Consider the following 22,972-nt stretch of genomic DNA (forward strand, 5'->3'; position numbering starts at 1 on the left):
TGTAATTTAAAAGAAGGACTGAAACATGTTTATGAGGTTTATTAATTAAGTGTGACTTACGGGTAATGAGTGCGCTCGCTCCAAATAGACAAAGAGCAAAGCAACCGAAGGGATGGCGAAGTTCTTAAACGACTGGAGGGACTGAAGATGCAGGACCTGCGAAACATCGGCAAGACTGACAGTTAGTTGGCAACATTATTATAATCATAGATAGGACTGTTTATTAAAGGAGAGTCCTGATTTGTAACAATTGCAAACTAATATACTAATTTGCAATTTTTCATCGGGGCTTGCGCCTCTTTTTTTGCCATTGTGCCCACCAAAAAAATGAACTGTACTAGAATGAACTGTGCCAGGATAAATTATCCCCGAATGCATATTACTGGGAGCAGGGGTCGGCATAAAGCATTTTTGTAGAGGCTGGTGGCTTTTTTTTTTTGTGATTATTTCCGCCTTATATGGACTGCACTGATGAAGCCATGATGCATTATCCCTGATGCCAGATTGCTGAAAGCAGTGACAGCAGAGCGCAGTTTTGTAGGTCCTGGCTGCTTCTTTTTGCCGTTATTTCCACCTAAAGTAAACTTAGGTAAGTAAGCTTGTGCGGCCACAATCCATTATGCCGGATTGCATGTTTTTGCCTTTATTTCAGCATAAAATGAACTGCATTTGAAATTTGTTATCCCCAATCCCATATTGCCGCAAGAAAGGACCGTCAGAGAGCACTTTTGTCGGCAACTATTGCTGGGAGCAGTGGCTGCCGAAGCACATTTTTGGCTGGTTCAGGACACTGAAGTATGCCACAGCCTAAAATGAGCTGGAATGTCATGGCCGTGATCCATTATGCTCAGTTGACTACTGCTGAGCAAATTTGAGTCATGCATGGCGGCTCTTTTTCTGAATCCTTACGCCTGTTATGAACAGTATCCGTGCGGCTGCAATGCATTATCCTTGGTCGACAAGTGCTGTAAGCGAAGGCCCGCAGAGCTCATGTTAAAAATCCAGGGTCAGATTTTTGCAGTGGGTTCTGTTCCCCATTAACCATGATAAACGAAGGATTACAGTATGTTATTGTTTATATCGGCTGTCAACATCATGAGTTCAGAAAATAGCTCACCAGTGATGAGTATTGTGAATTTCTAGGAAATTTGATTTCTAACTGGCATGCAAAATCATTTTTTCTTTTATTTTTAATTAGCTTATGATGTATATATGTAAATAACTCAGTGCCCTTATTGAGGGCAAATGTTTGAGTGGTTGGATTAGGCTATCTTAACTTTAATTCTAATAATAACAACTAGGTAATAACATAGTAATAACATATTAATAACATAAGTTGTTATTTTGTATTTGCATATAAAACTGGTAGCTATTTTGTCTAATTAGTAAGAGAAAAGTATCTCTCTGCTTAAAAAAAGGTCGCTGACCACTGCATTAGAATGTTCAGCTGTACTTAGCTGTACTGATGCAATATCACGAGCATAGTCACTGCTATGGACTTCCTTGCATTGCATTGCATTGCAAAGTACAAATATTGCCAAAAAGTCAAACCTGTTCAAGATGGACTGAACGCGACAGTGCAGGAACCCACTCCAGGATCAAGTGAACACGCCCGGACTTCACATCTTTCAAAGCGTACCACTGCAAAAGAAAATTATACGAGCTACTGTTGCAAGAAAAGGAAAGAAATTGTCATAAAACTGACAAACCTGATCAATGTACTGTGATGTGACGACATCACTCAGTTTGATAGTCAACCTCGAAGAAACCACAATATATTATCAGTTTAATCAGTATCCAACGAAATACTACTTTGTATGATCAATACCTGCCCAGGAAGTCGTCTGAATCAAAATCTTTATCAAATGCTTCAAGTTGAATTTCCTGGACATTGTTGCTGCTTAAAACAACCTGATAAAAAGAAAACGTGATGAGTAAAGCGAAACGATACTCACGAGGGATTCGGCGACTCGCTTCTACCTCGTACATCTCGTTCCACTTGGGATTGAGATTCTCCTTGATGACGTTGCTCTTCATGGAAATGCCCCCAACACTGATCTTGACGTAGGGGTCGCTCTTGCCCTTCACCATGCCCCCCATCAGGTTGTCCTTGGCAATGAGATTTTGGGCTTCCAGAAGGTGAATCCTCAGCACAGTCTGTAATTATGATGGTATAGTGATACTGCGGAAAACTTATGGTTTAAGATAAAGTCCTTTTCCCCTAATTTGCACAACCGCACGTTAAGAAATGGGACAATTTTGTAAATAGAAAAAAATATTTCCTGGTTTACTGAGTTCACTGAAAAAAATGGTGAGTTGGTTTTCAGTAAAGAACAATAGTGAAAATAAATTTGTCGCTGCACTTTTGGTTTGATACAGCATACTTTACCATCAAAATAAATCTAAATATTTTTAAACGTTAACGCACAAGAGAATGAATCAACAGTAGAAATGGAATCTAGTTCACTCTTCCTCTGACATTCTTGTAACATGGATTATGTTGTTGTTGTTTAAGTACCCATATTTTTCTGAATTTGTACTATTTTTACATGGTTTTCTAATTAAATTAATAAATAGTACAAGTAAAAGAAAATAATAAATTTTAAATCATACAAATCCATATTTGGCTAAATAGAATATTTGTAAAAGAATCATATTAATTTGTATTTTATAAAATAATAAAATATTTATTAGGTAAACTAGTTAAAATAATGGGTGAAATAATAATGGACTAAATAAATACAAAATAAGAAATGATAAATAATACTTAACCAAAACAAAAGTTGAAAATGGTAAGATATTTTATTAATATTTTCTTAAATATTTAAAACACATGTATATTACTGTATATATAAAAAATATTGAAATAATTTGCCAGAGAATCTAATTTAAAGGGATTACAAAAGGCCATTTTCTTTTTTAATTAAATACAAAACGTGTAGTGTTCCTCCCCACAATCATGCAGATATGTTTTAAATCTTTCCACGCGTTATGCATTTTGAGAAATTAATTTTCCAAGTAGACAGTTTGACTTCATATCCCTTACAGCTATGACGTCCCCGTAAGACAACCAGGACCAAAACAATGGCGAGTCCCGTTGAAAAACACAGGCGATTGTAGTAATCAGCGAGCACATAGTGCTCATTTTTGGGTGCAGTAATTGGAACTTCTCGAGTCGCTGCGGGTCTTCTGACTGTTTTGTCCGACTTGTGTGCTTTGATCATCAAAAGCTACATGTGGTAAGTTTACCTGCCGTCACATGAGGCGTGCGTTCCCTTTTTGCCTTCGCCTCCTTTTAGGTATGTGATTGTGACTTTTCCTTTTGTGTTTTTCGCCGCGTGCAATTAATATAATGTTGTCCAGATAGCTCCCGTAATCCTGGCAGCTTACTGCATGTTTTTGGTCAGCCAGCCTCCCCCAATTATTCTGCCGATCAGTCCTGGTTAGTCATTTTTAGCAGCCGGCTAGCCTGCCGTGTCCTGGCTGTTTTAGCCCTTGTTAGCTCCTTGCGTGTGATTTTTGCCAGTTGGTGTCATTTTGGCTGCGCGCCATTTGTTATACTATTACTGCGCCCACATGCGACTCGACGCCTAGTCATTCTCCACAAAAACTACCAAAACTGCTTAAAACACTCAAAACCTTTTAGACTAATTAACATGTAAGCTCAGGAAGTCTCAGACGAGACGGACTATCGTCAAAATGCATTATCTTGGAAAATTGAAATAAACCAATGACATACATGTACTACTTTCTAACATTTTGTATGTTTTAGAATTTGTGTATCCCTTCAAGAGTCAGTCATTTTAAGGTAAGAAAATACAAAAGTGAACTAATACAAAATAAGAAATGATAGGTGTTTACATTTTGTATAGTTTAGATTTCATAAAATGTTTTACTCCCCTTAAAAGCTAAAAAAAAACATCGTAAATTCTGCTTATTTTAAGTATTCTCATTAAATAGGTTTTGACTTGTTTTTCGAGTGAAAGGAAACAAAATAATATTTTACTAAATAAATACTTAACAAGTCATTACCTGTATACAAAATAATACATAGATTTTAACAATTACATTTAACAAATTATATATCCGTTTTTATTCTATCAAAAAATTATTGTACTAAAATACAGGTAAAAATGTGGTACATTTTGCCTATTGTAAATACAAGCTGTTTTCATAATTGTATTTTGTTTGTCTGGTATAATACTGTTATAAAAAAATAATACTAAGAAATACTTTAATCCAAAAATATAATTAGAATGAGCAAAATTATTTGTCAACAGGAAAGGCATTTTGAGGGGAATTTTGTTTTTACATGATTTATATTTTGAGGGTCCTTTGGTAAGCCCATTTTCCTTTTTCTTGTATACGAAAAACAATAGACTGTTTCACAATTCCAGTTAAAGAAAACTTGAAGTGGCGCATGATTCATTGTGATCAAAAAAATACAATTCCCACATGAGGTTGATTCATCAGAATGAGGAAGCACTAGAAGCAAAAATGTCAACGTAACCGCAGACCGATCAACATGGGAATCAAATATTTGTCCTTTTGCTTATTTTAAAGATTATTTCTCAACCTTTTGAAACCAGGATTCAAAGAGTGAACTAAACATAGGCTCACTTTGGTGCCAAAGTCCCTGCCGGGGGATGTGTGTGGAGGTGAAAGATGAGTTTTGGGCTCCAAGGGTTCAGCAGGAGGGCCGGTGTCGTGAGTTTGCTTCTCCAGATCAGCACTACACAAACACACAAAAGTATATACTGTTGGAGAGTTCCAAATATGCTAATGATTGAAAAAATATATTTCATAAGGGAGTTTACCCTTCTGTCATCACATCCTGCATGTCCTCGGCATCATTTGGAACTTGACGGTCAAGCGGCGTTTGATTATTTTCTGCATCTGCTTGATCGTCCACCATCTGAGACAAATTGAATGAATTCAATGTGACATGTGAAAGTCAAACTATAAGTCCTAATAGAGGTGGGATTTTAAGCCCGAGCCTACCCAAAATTCAAGTCAGGCCTAAAATGTCAATCATTGCGTTCGGGTTTGGGGCTGGGTTTCTATGATTCTGACTTTTTAAAAAGTATCCACCCATCATTGTTCTTTTCTTTGTGCAGGATTTGCACAATGGATTCCGTCCCTATAGCGGGGATCCTCCACAAAGAAAAAGAAATAAAGAAGAATGACAGATTGAAATTTTTTTTCAAGTTGGCGAGAAAAAAACCCTTCTCCATCGAGGTGTCTCAAATAAAATATAATAATATGGTTTGCTTTGGGCTCAGTCCCTTAAATCAAGTTACATAATTTGTCGAGGTCGGGCTGGACCGGGCTTTAATTGAAAATAAATTCATTTAAAAAAAATCAGATCCTGAGGAAAGTCCGAAGAGCGCAACAAAATGGTGATCACCTTCGGGTGCTACGTGGATTATTATCGAGTTCAAGAAACCACTCCCTGCCGAGCCAGCAAAGCCAGATCTATTACCCATGAAACAAATGACATGGATCTACAACTCATGGGAAACCACAACATTCAGGACCCTTGTATTTTGATCATTGCGGAGACTCAATTCGAGGATGGCCGATGCTAGCACGCAACTAGCAGGCCGCTCGGTGCCAGAGATGAATTTGATTTTTGTTTTGCATTTCAAATGTTAAAATGACAAGCTATTTGTCGCTTATAAATCTTAGAATGGTGTAGTCATTGTTACAACGAAATTAACTGGCACTATGACTAAAAATAGTGTGATCATAAAATAGAATCTACTTTATTATCTTGTCTCATCAAGGCTACTGGTGATCTGTATGTTGGTGTTCTTCAAGTAGGTGCCAAATTTTGTATTAATTTCTAAGCAAAGATTAGGGGTGCGTGTACACAAGTGCACGTTATACACAGATACATGCAGTATATTTATTCAGTGTTAAAATTATTTCCTATTTACTTCTTAATTTGGGGGATTTTCCTTTTCACTTTTACTAAGAGTGGTCAGGAGCGATAGTCTATACCAGTTGTCTTGTACAAGGAGATCCTCGATGCTTTTATTCAAAAGAAGCCGCGCATGGACTTCATTTATAGGTAAATTTTAGACAATAACATTTTTTAAAATGCTACAGTTTGCATATTAATATGGAAAAAAATGTGTTTTTTTTAAACAAAATATATTAAATCTTGCCTATCAAATGAATTAATGATATGTACAGTAAGTTCATTTATTTGGAAATCTGACTAAACCTAAAGTCACTGTTAAAACATTGTAACAATAATAACATAGTAACAACGTTGCAATAACATAGTAATGACACTTTTTTGGGGTGTCATTTTTTTTAATCTTTAATTTTCGAATGTGAATATCTATGAGAAATATTTATATAAAGATTATTATATTGATAGTATTTTATTTTTCAAATCTTCATAGTAACTCTGAATACATCTTTCTAAAATTAATCTGTCAAGAAGATGCTTTCATGGTTGTTTATATCTGTTTTTGTCCATCTCCTAATAATTACAAGTTAGTAGTAATACACTAATAACATACTAACTGCATTGTTGGAACATGATTTAGTGGGAAATGTCAAAATCTAAACAACAGAAAAGATTTATAGAACATGTTTTATATTGGAATTACGGTGTATATTTTCTGACTTCCACAATGAACCTAAAACAGTGCATTTACATCAATTTTAATAATAACTTTTCTTTTAAGTATTATCCTATGTAGTATACGTGTGCCCTTTTTGTGGTTGACTGATCTTATTCTAGCCTTAATCCTAATAATTGCATCCCAAGGTATAACATAGTAATAACATAGTAACAACATGGTAACAACATGCATACTGCATAGCAAAATGGTAACCCTAACACTGAGCCTAACCCTAACCCTTACTGTAACCTTTCCCTAACCCTAACTGACAACTCTAACAAAGGGGTGGGAAAACTATAGAAAACCACTTGCGGCCCGTCAGGCTTTTTAATTCAGCCCACAAAAATAAACATGGTAAAACTATAATGACATATATAATCATAAATACAGTACAACTAATGAAAAAGAATTGTTGTTTTAGTGCAACTCTTGTCCCCAGTGTCTCTTTCCTTTCATGAAGTATTAAAATGTGTACAGTACTCAAGGCCAACATTCAGGTAGATGGCTTCTATTTACTTTGCTTGCATTTTTGTGACATATTTCTTTTATTTATCAAGAAGAGGTCTAAATGTAATGCAAGCTAGAGCTCTGGTTGGTGATAGGAATGAGTGGCGAGGTGTTGTGAAAGGATAGTGGGATGTTTGGACACGTTCTAAGGGATGGGTAGGTCACCCGTATGATGCGGCAGGGGTAAACCAGTGAAAGCTGTCGGGCCCTGCTGTTGAACAAAAGAGTGTGTTGTGTCACCCTGACCCGAGTGACATGGCCGCTTTCTGGTGTCCCGTTTCATCTGGAGGGACGAAAGCATGACCAACTTGGATGCAGAGGTGTTTACTTGTTAGGGTGTTTGGGCATTTGGGTTGGCCATGGTCAATTTTTTTGTTTTTGCTACTTTTGTCTTGCTGTCGGTCACCCCCCTCGAGAGATATGACCAGGGTAGATATATAATTTTCAACCAAAAAATATTTATCCAAAATTAAGTTTACTCCTGGCCTGGCCACTCCACCATTTTTTAACCCAATGTACCTTAAAATTAAAGTGACCACCCCTGGCCTATCTGGTAAGCCCTAAACCTAATAGGTAAAAAAAATAATGACTCTTTGCTTAAACTCACCTTAGACTCTAGGGTTTCAGGCAGAAAAGACCTTGCCTCCTCATCTTCTGCATCTGAAACAGGACTGAGAAAGCACAGTGGTGAGAATGAGTTGTTCTATTTTGTTTACTTTTACCCAGTGAAATGCTATTTAAAAGACTCACTCATTCAATCGCAACCTTGAGCTGTCATCATCCGTCTCAGCAGGAACCGTGGCCGTCTTCTTCGAAGCTGGGTTAAGAACCTGTGGGACTTCAGTCATCTTTGAGTTCAATATCTGTTAGCAGAAACAAAATATTAAATCGGGCATAAAATAAGATATGGATTTTCTGATGATTGTCTCTCACCTTGAGTTCGGCCCTCAGCAGGATCTGACTGTCAGGCGAGGCCCCATCCAGATGCATCCACTGATCTAGGACCAGCTGAGGTTCTGACAGCAGTTCTTTCACAGGAAGCACCAGGGAGCCCATTGGTTGGTCCCAGGCACTTGATAACTACAAACAAGATATCACAACAATTCCTGCTGGTGTCCTTATACAAAAGCCACCGTGGAGAGCATTTTGGCATACAACATCACTGTGTGGTATGCTGGCAGCATGGCAGTGGAAAAGGAATCAACACTGTCCAAAAGATCATCAGCGGCTCTCTGCCCAGTCCCGAGGGCATTGCGGGCTCGCGATAACAGGGCCATCAACATTTAAAAGAAAATACTTCCCATCCATGTGGTAAAGGTCTCTTTTAAAATAGCTCAGAGACAGCTTTTTCCCCAGGGCCATCATCACCCTAAACAAGTGCACAAAACTGAAAAAATATCCTGCAACTTTTTGTTTTTTCTGCTGCTAAATGAAACTATGAAACTATATACCTTGTGACTTATTAGGGTTTTTTGTTGCTGTTTAATGTTATTGCACTTCTTTCATTGCACTATTGTTACGGTACACTGTTCTTTCCCATTCACGGATATTGCACTGTTATTACAACTTAGGCCAGTCTCTAAGGTTGCGTGCAGTGTTTCACAAAGTTGATATCAATGACAATAAAGACAAATCAATTCACTGGAGGCTGAATGGTTTTGATATTTCAAGCTGTTACCTTGATGACGAGCATCTCCTCAGCAGGGTCCCGGACCAAAAAGTTGAAGGACTCGTTCCATTCGGGGGATCGTGTGCGATCGCAGACCTTCCAGGGGCGTGATTGATTTAGCTATGTTGCTAATCACAGATATTGCTATACAAGCACAGTATGATTCGTCATACCTTTGTTTTGTAGGTCGTGTCACCAAAAATTAGTTCAGCCGCAGCCTTTGGCTCCTTTCCACTTTTCTTAAACTGAACACAGAAACAAATGTGACATTAAAATGGCAGATTTTTTTTTTTTCATTTTAGAAAACTTCATTTAAATAGAATGACAATACTAAAAGGTATTTGACTCACATAGTTGGCTTGTACAATATTTTTCTGGGGAAAATTAGTTTTGTATCATAAATCAGTGGACGGAGTTCAGTTTTATTGTCTGACTATAGTATCACAGCCCAGCCCAATAATCAAATGGGTAATAATAACAATAAAGATAATGCTAATATGTTGAAGCCCAAATGTATTGTGTAATTACTTGACTACTGTGTATTTACAATAGATGTCATGGGAAAATACATTAGGTTTTATCTCATCATCACAGTAATTTTACTCACAGTGCCACATTGTACTACATTGTTTTAGTTGAACTCTTTCCCATGACGCTCCATTACAACCTTGTGCAACATGGCACCGTGAGTAAAAATAGTATGATGGTGAGATTTACAATCCAAGTACCCTAGTGGTTAGGATTCAGCTCTTCCATTCCTGGGATCCAGGTTCCATAGCAAGGCATAGAAGCTAAGTACTTAGCTTGGCCTTTTGGCAAGGCTTTGATGCTAGGTCCTTAGCTTGGCCTTTTATAATAATAATAATAATAATTTCCTTGTATTGTCATTCTGTGTAACAATGTACACAGGACGAAATGTCGATTGCACCTGACCCGTTGTAGCGAGCCGATGCAGCCGCAGCCAACAGAGGGCGCCGCCGACCACTTTTTAAGTCTTAGGAATGACTCGGCCGGGGCGCGAACCCGAACCTCCCAGTCTCAAAGCAGGCGCCTTACCATCTAGGCTACTGAGCTGGTTTTGGCTTTGGTGCTAGGTTCTTAGCTTGGCCTTGTGCTTTGAAGCTAAGTCCTTAGCTTGGCCCTCTTGCCATGATCTTTGATTTTTGCATTTCGGAGATGGAATAAGAGCTTGCTCTGTCCACTCCACGCATCGGCCCGGTATTGCAGTACCTCCGGGAACGGTGCATTCGCAATGATCGCAGCAAGGCTTTAGGGCTAGGACTTTAGCTTGGCCTTTTGGCTGAGAGTAAGTGTCGCGGCTCCTAGGCTTTGTAGCGTATTATGAACTGACCGATAACGGATAATGGATAATGAATAACGAAGATAGATCAATAACCCTTAAAAAACCCAAAACCCCCTCCTGTTGCACCCAATGCTGAGCAAACGAGGTCAGCATTATCTGTTGCAATCAATCTTTGTGCAGGTAACAATACCATTATTACTATTTTGTAATGATACCTTATAATAAAGCCCAACCATTATGTAAAATAAACAAATATGTATGCAGATTTTTTTTCGCCTTGCTCATTTTCAAGCACACACAAACTGCGAGGTCTTTTTTATTTGTTGTAGATTGAATCCACAAGCCCATACTGATAAGCGGAGATTGTACAATACGATATTGTTTATGAAATAATAAAAAAAAAATCTAGTTTAACAAGAATATATTTTACATAAATTACTTTTTGATTAATATTATTTTCATACTGGTCATCAGAAGATTATTGTTCATCAGGTTGCTCATCATAAGGGAAAATTAATTAGTGAAAATATTTTTTAGAAATAAATACAGTTAAATAAAATCCATTATTTTTAGTTATTCATAAATATTTTTATTACTATTTTATTTTGTATTATTATTGACTCACTTTTATTGTTATTTTATATTATATTTATATTATATTCTTATTATGATTATTTAATTTTATGTTTAAAAAATAAATAATATGTGAATAAAAACAATAAAGTACCAGTACTTCTTATTTATAACTATTTTTTCTGAATATTTTTTTATACTGTATTTATATTTTTTTATCATATCTACAAACTTTATTACACGTTTTTAAATAGTTTTGACTACTGAATTTGGCTGTTGGAATTTTTTAAAAGATTATTGAAGCAGGGCTCTTTAGCAGGTTTTCACGGCAGCCTCTGAATGATAGAAATACGTGTCTCACAGGCAATGAGTGTGCTCTATCCAGATAAACAAAGAGCAGAGCTGCTGAGGGAATGGTCTGGTTCTTGAACGACTGCGAAGACTGCAGCTGCATCACCTGAAAAATACACAATCGCCAAATCACCAATAATTAAATATTGGTGTAATAATAATTAAACATGAACAGTTGCATGACAAGCTTACGCTGTCCAAGGTGCCATTGTGGGACAGAGTTTGGACCCACTCCAGTATGAGACGGACTCGACCTGACTTAACATCATTCAGAGTGTACCACTATGGAAAAAAAGCTAAATTTAATGAGAAAAAAACGAATCAAAGACATTAAATATGCAGCCTAGGGTGGTGCTCACCTGGTCTGTGTATTGGGAACCGATGACGTCCTCCATATTAATGTTCAACCTGTCGATAAAAGCAAGATGTGTGTGAGATGGTCTCATAAACTGAGAGGTTTAATCAGGTTTTTGCTGATCCTAACCTCCCTAAGAAGTCATCTTTGTCCATGTCTTTGTCATAAATCTCCACAAAGATGTCCTTTCCCGTCTGCGGCCTCATCACCACCTTTCGGAACCCACAGAAGAAGATGCTTGATAAATTATGTTGCACAATGCATGTGGTCTGGGCGCGCCAACCGACACCTGAACCTGATGCATTCCATCATCTGGAGGAGTGTTTTTTTGCAGTGCAGTCTTAAACAGCTTCATCAAACGAAATAAGTTATTAAATACATTGTACTACTTAATGAGCAGTTAATAATATCTATTAATCTATTATCTGCACCGCTTATCCTCACTAGGGTCGCAGGGGTGTTGGAGCCAATCCCAGCTGTCTTTGGGCAGTGGGCACTGTGTATATAGCTCTGCCAATTCCTACCACTCACCCGATCAAATTTCTCTTGGTGCTTTGCTAGAGCTTTTGGGTGTTTAGAATTTGTTCTGTGACTTTTCATAATAGTGTCTCAACAATATACGACATATATAGATTGTTTAATGAGCTGTCCTATAAAGGAACATTTTAGAATTGACAGCCTAAACATTGTCTGTAGGTGTGACACATTGGCTGTAAACTGAAGTTGAGACTGCGCCCTATATGTACTGGACCCTATGTGTATCCAGTGTTGTCCCAGCTTTGCACGTGCTAAAATCGGCTTCGCAGGAAACAACATCGTAAATAATTGCGCATCTTCTATTTTATTTCCGAGCCGGATGAAAAGAGCCACATATGGCTCACGAGCCAGAGCTTCCCGTCCCCTGCCTTAGAGAATTAGTGAATAAGAGCTATACAAAAAAATGTGACTTGACTTGTAAGGGTCTAAAACTGATTTCCTGCTACAGTTTTGAATAGGCAATCTTGCACCTGATACATCTCATTCCAGACGGGGTTTAGATTCTCCTTGATGATGTTGCTTTTAAATGTGGCATCTCCAACGGTGATCTTTGCATAGGGGTCACTTTTTCCCTTTTTCATCCCTCCCAACAGGTTGTCCTTGGCAATCAGATCCTGAGCCTCCAAAAGGATGATCCTCAAAAGACCCTAAAGAGTGAAGAACAAGTTGTTATTGAGCTGATTCGCATTGTTATTTACTATGTCATGAAAATCATTGCAAAATAATAAATAATCTGGTTCCATTTATTTCATCCTTTTGCTCATTTTAGTATTGTTTTTCCTTATATCCGGGGTCTCAAACACACAGCCCGCGGCCAAGTGCATACTCCGGGATGATAGTTTGAGGCCCGGCCTTAAGTTTAATGTAAGCACGGCGCATGTAAATCATGAATTATTTTGATACTGACTTAGTGATTCATTTACATATTAATTCTTAATGATTTTTATGTTTAGAATTTATGTAAAAAAAAAATAAACTACTTGAAAACATAATTAAAAACAGTGGAATGTCTTCTTTTTTTATTCAGAACTTTTCTTGAGGAAAACACGAAAGGGTCAGACCTCACCCAAACCCTGGCTCTGGCTGCTCCCAAGTAAATTGAGTTTGAGACCCCTAGCCTATATAATTCCATTTCAAAATATGTTGGAGTAAAATATAAAATTGTCACTTATTATTATTGATATGTAATATAAATGTTGTTCTTGTGTTAGTGTATTTAATTTGTTTTTTTTTTCTGGTAAAATAAAAATATAATACCAAAAATGAGTAAGATTTGTTCATTTCTTATGACAGATAACATATTTAGGTCATTTTAGGTATACTTTCTCGTTGAAACAAAAAAGTATACCGTACGCAAAACAAACAATAAGATGTATTTTGTTAATCTTACGTACTGATAATATTTTTCTTATTTTACTGTACTGTATTTCATTTTAAGGTATTTAAATGGTATAATGTTTTTAATAATGATAAAATCTACTAATAAAATAATAAATTTAAAATAATCATCACTGTTACTATGATCACCATTATTATAATAATGACTATTTTATGGGGTCTTTGATATGAATTCAGAAAAATAATACTTGAGTAGAAATTCAAAATGCATATATTTTTTTAGTTTTTATTTATTTCTTAAAAAAAATAGAAAAGTATTTTCATGATTTTTTCCAGAAGTACGCTTAAACAAGAATTCTTGAAAATGGGAACATTTATTTTTCTTTTTCTTCACATTTTATTAATTATTTATTATAAAGATATTTTTGTACCGATTTTTAATCAAAAATTAGAGGCGAGAGTTATCCACCTGTGCTTTCTATGAATAAACGCTGCATTTAAATTTTTTTAATTAATTAACAGGGTTTAAGTAAATCAAGAAAATTACTTAGAATAAACAACAATAAATGTTAACGATAGGAAAACATTTGTTATTGTATTCTACGATTTTTTTTTACATCATTATTTTTAGAAAAATCTAAGTTTTTCTCTCTTTTTCTTCTAGCTGCCAATGGACTATGAAACTGATGAATTTTTATTTCACAATATTTTTTTCTGTTTGAAATACATTCGATCATGTGTGGAAATTTGCCACTAAAAACAAAAGCTTTTTATTTAATTTTCAATCTGTTGTTTTGATATTTCATTGTATTTTTTAACATTACCTCGCTGGCAAAGCTCAAGTCTGGAGAAGTATGAGCAGGTTTTAGCACAGCAGGACTTGGGGCTTCTTCTTTATCAGGCGTCACTACATCAACATCTTCTTTCAGCATCACTTGCGGGATGAGAGTTTCTACAGGAGGATCCACTGAACTTGACCTTTAGATACAAACTTTGCATTTAAATCGAAGAAGAAAAATCAAATCTGACAGAAGACAATCGAGAAAAAACTCACTTTTGGCTCACATCAACCTCCTGTTTTTGCTGATCCGGAAATCGATTTGAATCTTTGAAAGACACATTTGAACGGGGGCACTTGCTTGGTATCAGCATCTGAACGAAAACAAAACAATAAAAAAAGAATTTCAAGGTCTTAAACTTCAAAGACTTCATCACATTAGCAATTCTCCCACCTTGAGTTCAGCCCGGAGAAGAATTTGACTCTCGGGGGAGGCGCCGTCCAGATGGATCCACTGATCCAGGACTAGCTCCGGCTCAGCGAGCAGCTCTTTGATGGGAACAACTAAGGAACCCATGGGCAACGTCCAGCTGTGGGAGAGCTGGAGAAAAACCAAAAGGGGTGGTGTAATGGGTCGGTGGGAGGTGCGTCATTGTTCAAGAATCACTGTTTAAAAGAATGATCTGTATTAATCAAAGGCCACATTTCTATTTAGTTTAAACAACGTTAAATTTTGAGGATTTTTAATGAACAACGTAAGCAAATTTGGGAAGCTATTTGTGGAAAACAAAGCACTAAACTGGGCGGCAGTGGCTCAGGAGGTAGAGCGCTCGTCTTGGGACCAAGAGATCGCAGTTCGAATCCCGGCTCCTCCGTGTTACATGTCGAAGTGTCCTTGGGTAAGACACTGAACCCCTAATACCCCCAATAAGCAGGTTAGTGCCTTACATGGCTGCACGGCCGCTATTGGGAAATGTGAAGCACACTGTAAAGCGCTTTGGGAAGTCTTGACTTGAAAAGCGCTATATAAATGCAGATCATTTCATTTCATTAAACTAGGTCAAATGAACCCAGGTAGTGGATTAGTGCACTATTGACCCATTTTAGTTTTTGGGGCAAATGTTTTGAGAATATTTGGAACTCTATTCCTCAAGAGACGTGCTCCTGCCTTTATTCAATGTCTCCCTTCTCATACACAGATAATTTGCTGAACAAGATTTAAGAGCTAGACATGCCTGGTGAGCTGTGTCTGTGTTGGAGGTGGGGGAAACAGTGAAAATGAAAAGGCTCTCAAGAACCTTGTATGCTTACCACTTTCTTAGACTGATTACTGTAGGAAATGTTTGAGTACAATTTTTGTAGGATTGGCTTTAACATAAAATCTAGATGGGCTACCTTGACAAAAAGAACATCTTCTCTGGGGTCACGGACCAAGAAGCAGAAAGCCTCATTCCACTCGGGTGATATGGAGCGATCGCACACCTACAAAGGATTATGAAAATTCAGTCACAGATTCAGATTTTGGACGAAGAAACATGGAGGCGACGCACTGTAGTTTTGCGAGACATCTTCCCAAGAACGATCTCCGCGCCCACTTTTGGTTCTTTTCCACTTTTCTTTACCTGTTCAGATACAAATGACAATAATAAAAATCAAGCATGTGCATGAAGAGGATCTGTTCTCTTTTGCCACCGACAAACTTACTAGTAAACCATCTGCCTGTTCGATGAAAACAAACAGAAGACCTGCAGATGGAACTGCCCTGTTTTGGTAGGACTGCCTGGAATGGAACTGAAGAACCTGAAGAGCAGGATTATATACAATACAATATTGAAATGTTTCACTGCATGTATAGTCATAATCGGATCAGTTTTCCAGTTTTACACTTTTCATTCTGTTAATCATCACATACATATTTTAATTTAGTGGTAATTAATTTACTTCACATCGATTCATTTATTTGAATGTAATTACTTACTATTTACTTCTTCTCAATGTATCCATTTATCAAGTCCTGCGTCTTTCAAGCAGTGAGCCGTGAGAACTTGTCTAGTGTGTCACGGGAAATTATTATTTTTAATATTATTATAATATTATGATTTATATCTAAAAAATGCTGCCACCTTCTTCCAGTGATCATTCAAGTAACTGTTACAATTCAACTATATCAGTATGTGGCAGCACATTTATTTTTTCCTTTTGTACTTGTTATCTGCTCATATGGTAGTACAGTATTATTAATTGTTTTGTTTGCCTGGCAAAACATTTTAGAATAAATGAAATAAAATAAATATATAGTGCATATTTTTCCCGTGTTAAAAATCTTCCTCATTTAACTTCACAACTTTTTGATTTTTTTTTTTACTCAAAATTGCAGAATTTCCAAATCAGGTATATTATAAATACAATTACTATGTAACCAATTACTGTGCTGAGCCTCTGCAGATGCAGAATGAGACACCAATTCTCTTGCCTCAGGGCGATAGTAAGAGCAGGGCGATAGTGAGAGCAGGGATTCTGATTAGGTGCACAACTCAGCCCCATTTTATTATTATGTTCTCATGCTAATAAAAAATAATGAAAAAGTTAGAAAAAAATGTTTTTCATTTGATTTATGCTCATTTTAGGTATGTATTTTCCTAGCAAAACAAAATAAAATGTGGTAAATCCAAAATGACAGAGGAAATAATTAACCAAAATGAATAACCGGCATAACCTTCTTAGCTACAGTGACCACAAACGATCTGAAAAACGGACAATTTAAGGTTTAAAAAAAACAGAATTGGTGCAGGCAATCACCCCATGCAAGTGGAAGAAAATGGATGAATGAAAAATATAACCTTTTGAAAAGGTAGTGTAAATAAAATCCTATTAATACAGTTTAAGTTTGATTTCTGTGGAGTTCTCTTTTTACCACTGGGATCTATGGCTGATCACACCCCCACCAGTGTGCTTTAAACCAACCACCTGCTTGGTATGTGACACTGCTCCTTTAAAAAGGACTTGGAGAAATGCGCAGAATTTTGTGGAGAGAATTTAAGTTACTCAGTAACAGCTTCAATGTAGCATAATGTAGCGGAGTAAAATACCCGTTTCTTCTTCACTAAACTACTCAAATTAACAGTAAAGTCATTCAAAAATACTCGCAAAAGTACAAAATGTCCCAAAACTTACTCAAGTAAATCGCTACTTCCCACGTTTGACCTTGCATGTGCATTCATCAAGACACAAGATTACAAAATCTTGACTGAATTGCAAATATCTTTTTGGATTTCAACAGGCGTGTGTAAATATTTGGAGGCAAATTCCTCCTCATATAGGTGTTGCGTGGAATGATAGTAATATGTAGCATATATTTTCAGTTGCAGAAAGTTCTTCATACTACAATTAATCGCTGTAAAAGCTACTTTACCATTTTGCATGGCCCATAATTCATTTATAATCTTTGCATTAATACACAATTTATAGTGCCTGCTTAGGTGTAGCAATCACCTGTCCTCTTTGGCGCGACCCATAGGGGGAAATGAAGCTTCATAGGACAAAAAAAACTAATGCCAGCTGCCGTTAATCAAGAGAGCAAAAAATGTAATGTCAAAGCGAAGCCACCAGAGAGCAGTGTCGGTGTCATTTTTGCAGAATTGTTGTAAAACATGGCAACAATTTCAAGCACTTCACCCTAAATTCAAGTACTTTCCCATTTTGAAAACACAACATTAAAATTCAAGCATTTTTAAGGATTCCAAGCACCTGTACGAACCTGGATAGTAATAATAAAAAAACTCAAGGGAACTGCTCAACTCCAGCGTTTGTGGTCCTTCATCAACATGATCAACATTTTCTTGATTGTTTCTCCAGAAGTACCAACCTGATCCACTTGGTCTGCTTCTGATGATGTAGGCACCCATTCCAGCACCAGGTGAATCCGACCGGACTTGACATCATCGAGTGTGTACCACTGATACATGAAAGGATGTAGAGACAGTATTAGACTTCTTAAGTAAAAATAACTTTTGTGTGTGCTAGTACCTGGTCAGTGTACTGTGAATCAATGAGGTCTTTTAGATTGATCTTCAGTCTGTATCGGGGGAAAATGGCATTCGTTTAGATACTAAATAATGTGTAGTAGTACAAGCAAGGTGGCAGTACCTGCCCATGAAATCATCTTTCATATCCATGTCTTTATCCAACACCTCCACATGTAGCTCCTGACCAGGCAACTCGGTTAAAATCACCTGAATGGGAATCAAGTTGACAAGCAGTCAAAGCCATGTCTAATCTCGTTGCATACAATGTTTCACTATGACAATAAAGACTATTGAATTCCATTCAATTTATTGAATATTTTAATTTTTACGGTCAATTTTCCCCCCTTTTTTTTTAAATAGAATTTTTTATTTGCCACTTTTTCATTCCTTGGACAGACGCCGAGCCTTTTATTCACCTCATACATCTCATTCCAGGTGGGGTTGAGATTAGCCTTGACGACTTCACTGGTGAAGGTCTCCCCACCGATGTTGATCTTGACGTAGGGGTCGCTCTTGCCTTTCACCATGCCTCCCATCATGTTGTCTTTGGGAACCAGGTTTTGCCCAGCCACCAGGTGGATCCTGAGCAGCCCCTGCAAACACAATTAACCTGATGAGTTGCTTCTGTTTTGATAGACACCTGCAAAGGAAATAGCCCAATATGAATGTTTATTATTTTGACTAATACACCTCTCTGTTGTTCATTATTTTGTGACCATCAGCCAATTATGTTGCTGTTCTTTGATGTACTATTTGGAACCTAGGAGGTTTAACAAAAAGAAAGGGCTCTGGAGAGGACCTTTAGAACAGGTTCGATTTTGATATTTTGAAGGTTTGGTACTGTCTTCTCCTGTTCTCCTTGTCAGCTCAAAATTAATTGATCTCTCCTTATGTTGTGCATCTATTAAACTATGAACCTACCATGTTCAAATTGCGCTCAATTAAAATCCATCACCAATTTATGTGTGAGAATTTGGGGCTTTAACGCTGGTCGTTTTTATTTATTGTTTAAGTAAGTCATAAGTCCTACTTAGAAGTCCTAAAGGAAAATTCAAACCATAAGGAATGTACCGAAAAGTAACCTCATTACACAAAAGTCAACCTTAGTTAATACCATCACAATTGATAAACCTGGAGATGCATGAGAATTAGAGACTTTTATTATATATCTTTGTTGGGGTTGGGTGGAGCCATTTCCTAAAGTATTGAAATGGCAAAAGGGCCATAATTTAAGATTCAATTTTAAAAAAGGGCTCAGGGAGGGGTTTTAGAACGGGTTGGAATTTCTCATCCGGGTAATGTGATCCTCCTGTTCTCCTTGCAAGGTCAAAATTCATTTATGTCTTCTCTCCTTATTTTCGGTGTCTACTAAACTATAAACCTCACGATCATAATTCACAATGTCTTGAAAATCATGAATCCTGAGTAAAACACAGACAAGTCATTGGAGGGAAGGTCGGGCGATTGATTTCTTACCTCTGTGGCAAAACTGGAGTGGGGAGATGTCACTTGGGGCAACTGTTTGGCCCGAGATTCCAGTTGAGATGACACATTAGCGATGATGTTTTCCTCATCCAACCACAGCATCTACAACAACAAAGAAAACTGAAATTCATACATTTCTAATGCACGACGTTTTGCAACTTACCCTGAGAACTGCGTTTATGTAAATGCGACTGGCTGATCCAGAGTTGTCCAACTGAAACCACTGGTCCAAAGAGAGGCCAGATGTGGACATGACACGAGACAGAGGGATGCTCAAACTGCCCAATGTCTGAACACGATCAACATCCTTCACCTGGATAACACATTTATTAAAAATATCAAGCAAAATAAAAGGAAAAAAACCTCATGTAACATTTTACCTGAATGTCAATATCCTGTTTGCGCGGATCCTGAATAAAAAAGGTGAACGCTTCCTCCCACTCAGGATTAACAGTTGTCGAACACGTCTTTCGAGGATAATAAACAGAAAAAGTGGTTACAAAATAATAAATGTATCATTGTATGATGTGACGTGCAGCCAGGGGAGGCAGGTGAGGCTGTGCCTCTTGTGTGTCATGGAAATACAATATATAAAATATATTAAAAAGATGATTTATTCCGTATTAAAGTTCTGTGTAGCATTCTTTAGAGGGTAATAAACAGAAAAAAGGTCAAAAAATAATAACTATCATTTTATGCAGTTACGTGCAGTCATGGGAGGCAGGTGAAGCTGGGCTTCACGTGTCAACATGGCAATAAAAAAAATCTATTCAATTGTACATTAATTCAGTTCTGTAAAAATGTCTTTGGAGAATATTAACAAGGAAAAGTGGTTACAAAATAATAAATGTATCATTGTATGCAGTATAATTAAAACTATAAGAAATAGTTGTGTTTATTCAGTTTTAAAGTTCATTCTTATTTAACTTCACAATTTTGGGATTCTCTTTCAAAGTTGGATGAAAGAGAGAAAAAAAGTGAAACAATTGAATGAAACAAATAAATTAATGAAATTAAATAAAAATAGGTTACAGACTATTTTTGTTATGTAAAAAAAAGTTATTATATAATAAAATAAGAAAACATAATATGTAAATACCTAAAATTGAATTCGAAAGAACAATTATACAATAAGTCATGGGGTTAACTTTTTTGTACTATGTATTTAGCTCGGTGATTGTAACAGATACCAATATTTTAAAATAAATAAATTTCCCGGCGAGCCTAAACATCATTGACGTGCAGTCAGTGGAGGCAGGTGAGGCTATGCCTCACTTGTTACCATGAAAATATATAGTTAAAAAATGTATTAAATGGTGAGATTCATTCAGTGATGTAAATTCAGTTATTTTTCATTTAGAGTCACAATTTTTGGATTTTCTTTTTCAAAATAGTAGAATTTTTACAATATATTATGAACACTATTAATATCATTAGTATGTAACGTAATACTGTGGTGCATAGTGAGGCACGCAATTCTCCTGAAAAGGGGAGACCAAGTATTTTGATTTGGTGCACAACTCAGCCTTAACCAATAGAATTGGTGATCGTATTATTAAGCTAACAGCATGTCCATCTATCAAGTATCAGTAATTGTTCTCTCATTGCATGGATGTTTTTTATCTTCATTACAGATCTCTTTATTTCATAAGGATCTGCACATATACTTCATTTATAAGGTTTTCTATGCAACAGTTGATATTTCGCTTTTTTGCTATGCCAATCAAATGAAGAATAAGATGTAGGGTTATTTATTTATGAATACGGCTAATTCTCACCAGACACAAACCTCACTGCACGTCACTGCATTTAAGTGACATTGGTATTGAACTCAACCTTGCTCTCTCTAGTGACATCCTGCACGGATAACTGCACCATAGGATTAGGCTCCTTATTTCCCCTTTTCATCTACAAAAGGAATAAACAGCAGAACATGTGATCTACAGTGGAGAAACATTTGAACAAAAATGCATGGAAATTCACTAGCAACTTCTATACAGGAAGCATTCAGTGAGTCACATTTGAGAAGTTCTACTTCGCAACCACAATGAGTTCCACACATTCTGTCACGAGGAAGGAGTAGCTAAAAATAACCCTTCTCTAGAACGTTTGCACGCAGGGTTAGAGGCCGAGGGAACAACTGTGCGGATGAGAAGTGACCGACAGTCGGCTCACCGGAAGCGCTTCCGCTTTGTCGAGGTAGACCACCAAAATGGCAGATGAAGGCGGGTCGGACGTCTTGCTCGTCACGCTTTCGTTCCGCTTCAGGATCTGCGCGGCAAGAAAGTTCCAGTGTAGCAAAGATAATAAATATGCGATGCAATGAGTTGCAAAGCTGGAGGCGTACCTGTTCGAGTCGATCGGTAGTCGGCATCAAGGCTAACCACTCCAATCTGAGGTGAACTCGACCAGAAGGAGTGTCTTTCAAAGGGAACCACTGAGGATGCAAGAATATAATGACAAAACTTTGTAAAATGTACCTTGAAAAAATATAATAGTTATGTTCCATACCCATTTTTTAAGACTGATACAGTACTCACGTCCTGAGTAGTCATTGATACAAATACCAGATACTGATACCACCTACCCCGATTACAAAAATAGCTATAAAATCCTGATATTGCCCTTTTAAGTTGCGGAAAATGAATGCCACTGTTTTATTGCTCAAAGCATCCATCCATTATCTGAACTGCTTATCCTCAGTAGGGTCGTGGGGGTGCAGGAGTCCATCCCAGCTATCTTTGGATAGTGGGCAGGAGACACCCTGAAACGGTTGCCAGCCAGTCGCAGGTCCCACAATAACAGACAACTCACTCTCATTTTCACACCTAGGGACAATTTGGACCGGCCAAATAACCTGATATGCATGTTTTGGAATGTGGGTGGAAACCGGTGTGCCCAGAGGAAACCCACGCAGGCACGGGGAGAACATGCAACCTCTGCAAGGAAAAGTACTTTCACCTTAAAATTATAACAGTGAAAAACGATACGTAATGAGGTGAATATAATAAAAATAAACCCCTCTTTTTAACACAAATTACAATAATAAACATGTTGTCAATTTACTGTTTGTCTTTTTTTCCCGAAAGTCGAGTCAATTCTGATTAATTTGTATTGCCCTTAATCACAAAAAGTCTCAAAGGACTGCACACACATTCAAGACTTTGAGTATTCCTGATTAAGTTTGTAAAAGCAAAAGTAACAAACAAGCAAACTAAAAAAGCTCTCTCTCACAATTGCTAGTTAACTATAGTTAACCCCTTTAGGAACACCTGGATAGACTGTGGACTGGTTCTAAAAAATAGTCAAGTCAAATCATCTTTATTTGTGTAACACTTAACCACAAAAAGTGCTGCACAGACCATCATTACAAAAAAATATAATATCTCACCAGTGATGGGTCATTGTGATTT

The 22,972-nt window shown here is 37.0% G+C and overlaps 1 protein-coding gene and 1 pseudogene across 1 annotated transcript in view; one reads left to right on the forward strand and one right to left on the reverse strand.

Moving 5' to 3' along the window:
• esyt1b (extended synaptotagmin-like protein 1b) overlaps positions 1 to 22,972 on the reverse strand; it is a 42,470-nt gene that overhangs the window by 2,722 nt on the left and 16,776 nt on the right. The window contains 33 exon segments of the mRNA XM_088337358.1: positions 61 to 156; positions 1,552 to 1,641; positions 1,710 to 1,758; positions 1,829 to 1,911; positions 1,981 to 2,157; positions 4,621 to 4,732; positions 4,818 to 4,915; positions 7,753 to 7,816; positions 7,896 to 8,008; positions 8,079 to 8,225; positions 8,824 to 8,910; positions 8,988 to 9,059; positions 11,052 to 11,147; positions 11,234 to 11,323; positions 11,401 to 11,449; positions 11,526 to 11,608; positions 12,404 to 12,580; positions 14,096 to 14,249; positions 14,326 to 14,423; positions 14,504 to 14,650; positions 15,445 to 15,531; positions 15,600 to 15,671; positions 15,754 to 15,849; positions 17,915 to 18,004; positions 18,076 to 18,124; positions 18,196 to 18,281; positions 18,491 to 18,667; positions 19,551 to 19,661; positions 19,723 to 19,872; positions 19,940 to 20,026; positions 21,396 to 21,467; positions 21,735 to 21,830; positions 21,907 to 21,996. Coding sequence (XP_088193484.1) covers positions 61 to 156; positions 1,552 to 1,641; positions 1,710 to 1,758; positions 1,829 to 1,911; positions 1,981 to 2,157; positions 4,621 to 4,732; positions 4,818 to 4,915; positions 7,753 to 7,816; positions 7,896 to 8,008; positions 8,079 to 8,225; positions 8,824 to 8,910; positions 8,988 to 9,059; positions 11,052 to 11,147; positions 11,234 to 11,323; positions 11,401 to 11,449; positions 11,526 to 11,608; positions 12,404 to 12,580; positions 14,096 to 14,249; positions 14,326 to 14,423; positions 14,504 to 14,650; positions 15,445 to 15,531; positions 15,600 to 15,671; positions 15,754 to 15,849; positions 17,915 to 18,004; positions 18,076 to 18,124; positions 18,196 to 18,281; positions 18,491 to 18,667; positions 19,551 to 19,661; positions 19,723 to 19,872; positions 19,940 to 20,026; positions 21,396 to 21,467; positions 21,735 to 21,830; positions 21,907 to 21,996 — 3,345 coding nt within the window.
• On the forward strand, positions 9,945 to 10,066 carry LOC148364521 (U2 spliceosomal RNA; annotated as a pseudogene).

Source organism: Urocampus carinirostris, chromosome 6, assembly GCF_059441175.1.
Source record: "Urocampus carinirostris isolate Australia breed hairy pipefish chromosome 6, RoL_Ucar_1.0, whole genome shotgun sequence".
NCBI classification, from domain to species: domain Eukaryota; kingdom Metazoa; phylum Chordata; class Actinopteri; order Syngnathiformes; family Syngnathidae; genus Urocampus; species Urocampus carinirostris.